Here is a 4,915-nt window from a genome sequence, read left to right as displayed (position 1 = left end):
GGTTATGCTTGAACCCTGGGTTATGCTTGGACCCCAGGTTATGCTTGGACCCCAGGTTATGCTTGGACCCCTAGGTTATGCTTGGACCCCAGGTTATGCTTGAACCCTAGGTTATGCTTGAACCCTAGGTTATGCTACGACCCTAGGTTATATTAGGACCCTAGGTTATATTAGGACCCTAGGTTATGCATAAACATTCTTACTCAAAGATCTACTCCAACAACACTTTGCCGTCACCATTTTTATTAACTCTAGTTGGGGTCAGCAATAAATTCAAATGGGCAACATATCTAAACATCAACAGTAAATACAAAAACTCCCGGGCTAAAATGTGAACTCAACTTGAATGGGGGAGCCGAGCAGAATCATTTCAGTTTGAGACAGAAAAAATATTATTTGTTATACATACAAGATACTATCCTGGGTACCAGTCTAGTTGTGCTTACATTCCACACAGTATCCATTTTTCTAATTCTAATATGCCAAACATGGCATGGAGAGTGGAATGTAAGTACAAAACAGGTCTGGATGTCAGGCTAACAGGATACCCACATTTGTCATTTAAAATAAAATGGTCATGGTGGTAAGATTGCTGACAAGTCTTTTAAAACCAGAGATCAAGAAGACACCTGATCCAATGCCTTCAGATGGCCCTAATGAGAGGAAGTCGGTGATACAAAGTTGTATTTCCAGCTGTTTGTCTTTGGTAACTTCAGTCACCTGGTCCCAAATCCCTCCCTAGAACTGCCAACATGGAAAGGTGAGGGCCAAAGGGACGTGGTGGGTAAGTATTAGGGACGGACTGATTGTGTGGTACGTAGGGATTCCTTACAGAGACAGGCTGAATTTGTGTCTCTGGATGTTTCTTCATACTGCACAACTGGCCAAGGCTTTATCGCACAGTGTGATTATGGCTATGTGTCTCCTGATGTTTCTTCAGACTGGTCAACTGGGCAAAGGCTTTATCGCACATGCGGCACTGGAACGGTTTCTCTCCTGTGTGGGTCCGCCTGTGGTTTTTCAGGACATTACTGTCAGCAAATCTCCTCCCGCAGTCAGGGCATTGGTACGGCTTCTCTCCAGTGTGGATTCGCATGTGGCTATTGCAGTGGCCCTTCCTTGTGAATCTCTTGTCACAGTAAGTACAGCAGTAAGGTTTCTCACCAGCATGAATCCGGAGATGAAGTTTTAAACTCCCTGCCAGAGAGAAACTCTTCCCACACTGAGGGCAAAGGTAAGGCCTCTCTCCAGTGTGTTTCCTCTGATGAACAAGTAAGTTACCTTTATTGGAAAAGGTCTTGTCACACTGGGAGCAGTGGACCCGGCTAGGGTGGGTCCGTAGATGATCCTTTAGAAGAGCCTTGGTAGAGAACTTCTCCCCGCAGTGGGGGCATGGAAGAGGGTCTTGATGCCTTTGGATGGGACCCAGCGTCTCCCCCTTGTGGTTCTCCTGGTGATGCCGTTGTAACGTTTTTGTATGACGGAACTTCATCCCGCAAACCAAGCAGTGGTAGGGTTTCTCTTCTGTGTGAGTTCTGATGTGTTTCTTTAAATTTCCACGATCACTGTAACTGTTTCCACACTGAGGGCAAACGTACGGTTTCTCCTCAGAATGAATTCTCAGGTGTCTTTTAAGACTGGCGGCCACAGGGAATCCCCTTCCGCATTCCAAGCACACATGTGGATTCTTCAGAGGATCACTTGGCGGATGTCGTGTTTTTGTGTGTGATTCCAATCTTGCTGCAGTTATGAAGCTCTTCTTACATTGACCACAGCGGTGAGGGTGTTCTGTGTGAAAAACCTCCCGGTGATATTCAAGGCTTTGTTTTCCAATTAATTGCTTCCCACAATCAGAGCAGAGGTAAGGTTTCACTGTGGGGTTCCCTGTGTGTTGTTTAACAGCATGAGATCTCATGTGTTTCTTTAAGTTTCCAGAATCATTGTAGTCTTTCCCACAACGAGGACAAACAAAAGGTTTCTCCCCAGTATGAGTTCTCTGGTGTCTCTTAAGATTGCCGGCCTGCGTGAATCTCTTTCCACATTCAGAGCACATGTACGGTTTCTCTCCAGACAGACACAGTAAATGTGTTTTCAGATTGGTAGCTGTGACAAAATTCTTCCCACAGTGATCACAGATATGTTCAGCATTAGACGAGCTGTGGGGTTTCTCTCCTGTCTGTGTTGTCTTATGTATTATATGGCTACTCTGCCCTGGTGTCTTCCTGCAGTCGTCGAGCCGCACAGACACCCTCTTCAGACTGCACAATAAGGCGCTACCGGGAGAGGCACGACCTGGGGACTCTGGGAGAGGAGAGGGGGGTGGTGGAGGCTTGTCCTGGAAATCATAAAAATAGAGAATCAGTGTGAGAAACACTCTCGTACTTGTCAAGGAATTTTTAAGTCTCAAAAGGTAGCCTAGTGGTTAAGAGCATTGGACCAATAACCAAAAGGTTGCTGGTTCGAATCCTCAAGCCGACTAAAAAGTGAAAAAATCTGTCAATGTGCCCCTAAGCAAGGCACTTAACCCTAATTGCTCATGTTTGGGGCGGCACACAATTGGCCCAGCGCCGTCCGGTTTAGGGTTTGGCCGGGGTTAGGCCGTCATTGCAAATAAGAATTTGTTCTTAAAACTGACTTGCCAAGTTAAATGAAAGTCTCTCTGTATAAGAGCGTCTGCTAAGTGACTAAAATGTTGTTGTTTTTTTAAGTGATCTCAAAGGTCTTTCCTTGATTCCATCATCTTTGATTACTTGGTCTTCTTAAAATACATCGGAGGATAAAGTCCAAGAGGAAAAAACTCAGATATTCTCCTTCAATGCATTTATAGGAGGTCAAGGAACCAAGAAAAGACTGTTGAGAAACAAAACACTTTCTGACTGGGAAATACTCACGTAACTATTCCTCTCTGGAGCTGACTCCGCCTCCAGTCCATTGCAAGGCAACCCAGCTCCTCCCTCTTCATTCCATTCTTCATCGCAGTCGACAGCATCATCATCACATTGGCTGGGATGCAAGGGCGCCGCTGCCAGTCCGTTGCTAGGCAACCAATCCCTGTCCCCCTTGTTGCGTTCTTCATTGCAGTCTACATCGTCGGATTGGCTGGGACTCATGAGTGCACTGCTACCCTCCTCCTGTATCCTCCTGATGTCGTCTTTCAGTTGGACTAACCAAGACATTCCCTGCTCCTCTGATATCATTGACTCCGTATTGTCCCACATTTCCTCCATGACTTTACGCCGTAATAAGCGATGATTCATCCCTTTAACTTCAGAGCCATCTATTCCACAACGTTCACACATGTAGCGTAAATTGTCCTCAGTTAAATTCCATAAACTCTTTTCGATTTCATCCATCAATGTTTCCTTCTCTGAACTGAGTGGATTCATATTGTCCTGCTCGTGTGGCAACAACGACAATGCAGTCAATGGCAGGACTATAGAGTACCTGTAAAAAATATATGTATACATCAAAACACTCATCTGTAATTTCATGTCATTATCAGCTGAAATTTAAAACATATAACCATCCGTTTTAAGATCAGCCTGGAACTTGGCCATTGCTCTGTTAGCATGAGTGAGCTAGCTAGCTAGTTACTGTACTTAGCTATTATATTCATGTTGTGTAGGGGAGCAAATCAGTCGGGACGTAACTAGCAAGCATAATAAACCCAATAGCTGTTGTAGCGTGGACTGTAAGATTGGGTTTATGTTGCAGTCCACGCTACAACAGCTATAGCTAGATAGCTAGCGGTGTACAAAGCAGCTAACGTTAGCGGAGCTAGCTAGATCAGCGTGGGCTAACTTAGCCAGCTATCCATGTGGACCTAGCTAGCTAACGACTACATGGTTCTGGCTATAACTATCTCCAAAGCGAATATAATTTCGCTATATACGCATAGAAATACCTGATTACTCTAAATGTATTTTATTATATGGTCTGTGACTTTCCTTGCGATGTGTTCTGATGTATACCTTTTGACCTCGGGGAGCCTGTCGATGTCATTTCCGGTATGGTAATAAGAAATCCTTCTAAATAAAAGCCCTTATTTCAAGACTTGACATTTCCTCAAACCTTCACACCCACTCCATCCCTTCTCTTTCTTCCGATGAATGATTGGATAAGTTGTACCAGACAGTAGAAGCTAGCTCCTCATTAAATGACCGAACCATGTTAACAACAATCACCTGTTTATTAGGTGGACATGATAAAGGCAACACAAGGAATCATGTGATTAGAGTCAACACTAGTGCACTGCCAGCAGCTGTACCTAGGACCAGGGGTGAAAGGAGACTCAATTTGTTACCGGTATGAGACCTACCATGTTTTTTTACTTGTCTATTCATAGAATGACATATAGATGCATAGATTACACATAGTGAAAACATATTTTTAGAAATGTGTTCATATTTATTGAAAATTAAATACTGAAATATTTTGTTTACATAAGTATTCATACCCCTGTGTCAATACTTTTTAGAAGCACCTTTGGCAGCGATTACAGCTGTGAGTCTTTCTGGGTAAGTCTCTAAGAGCGTTCCACACCTGGATTGTGCAACATTTGCCCATTATTCTTTTCAAGATTCTTCAAAATCTGTCAAATTGGTTGTTGATCATTGCAAGACAACCATTTTCAGGTCTTGCCATAGATTTTCATATACGTTTAAGTCAAAACTGTAACTCGGTCATTCAGGAACATTCACTGTCTTCTTGGTAAGCAACTCCAGTGTAGATTTGGCCTTGTGTTTTAGGTTACTGTCCCGCTGAAAGGTGAATTCATCTCTCAGTGTCTGGTGGAAAGCGGACTGAACCAGGTTTTCCTCTAGGATTTTGCTGTTGAAATGATTTGCTGTTTATACTCTTGGTCTTTCATTCAACATATTCACTAAATCAAACCTTTTAATTTAAGTAAAATTAT

At 43.4% G+C, this 4,915-nt stretch overlaps 1 protein-coding gene across 3 annotated transcripts; it reads right to left on the bottom strand.

Moving 5' to 3' along the window:
- Nucleotides 1–226: 226 nt before the first annotated feature.
- Nucleotides 227–4,081, bottom strand: LOC106564113 (gastrula zinc finger protein XlCGF26.1). 3 transcript variants are annotated; one of them, XM_014130109.2, is made up of 3 exons: nucleotides 3,972–4,081; nucleotides 2,892–3,444; nucleotides 227–2,335 (listed from the first exon to the last, which is right to left on the bottom strand). In XM_014130109.2, exons 2-3 carry the CDS (start codon nucleotides 3,384–3,386, stop codon nucleotides 893–895), a joined length of 1,938 nt encoding a protein of 645 aa, XP_013985584.2. In that variant the 5' UTR covers nucleotides 3,387–3,444; nucleotides 3,972–4,081; the 3' UTR covers nucleotides 227–892. The 3 variants fall into 3 exon arrangements, with proteins under 3 accessions (XP_013985584.2, XP_045546610.1, XP_045546609.1); XM_045690654.1 differs by having other exon boundaries at nucleotides 3,905–3,976; XM_045690653.1 differs by lacking the exon at nucleotides 3,972–4,081 and having other exon boundaries at nucleotides 2,892–3,965.
- Nucleotides 4,082–4,915: the final 834 nt, after the last annotated feature.

Source organism: Salmo salar, chromosome ssa12, assembly GCF_905237065.1.
Source record: "Salmo salar chromosome ssa12, Ssal_v3.1, whole genome shotgun sequence".
Taxonomy (NCBI): domain Eukaryota; kingdom Metazoa; phylum Chordata; class Actinopteri; order Salmoniformes; family Salmonidae; genus Salmo; species Salmo salar.
This window is presented reverse-complemented; position numbering and strand designations above follow the sequence as displayed.

Excerpts from the sequence above, each read along its gene's own strand:
- LOC106564113 (XM_045690653.1), bottom strand. The coding sequence starts at position 3,491 with ATGAAATTACAGATGAGTGTTTTGATGTATACATATATTTTTTACAGG. Across the intron at positions 2,336-2,891 it reads CTCCAGAGAGGAATAGTTAC|GACAAGCCTCCACCACCCCC; the intron begins GTGAGTATTTCC and ends TATGATTTCCAG.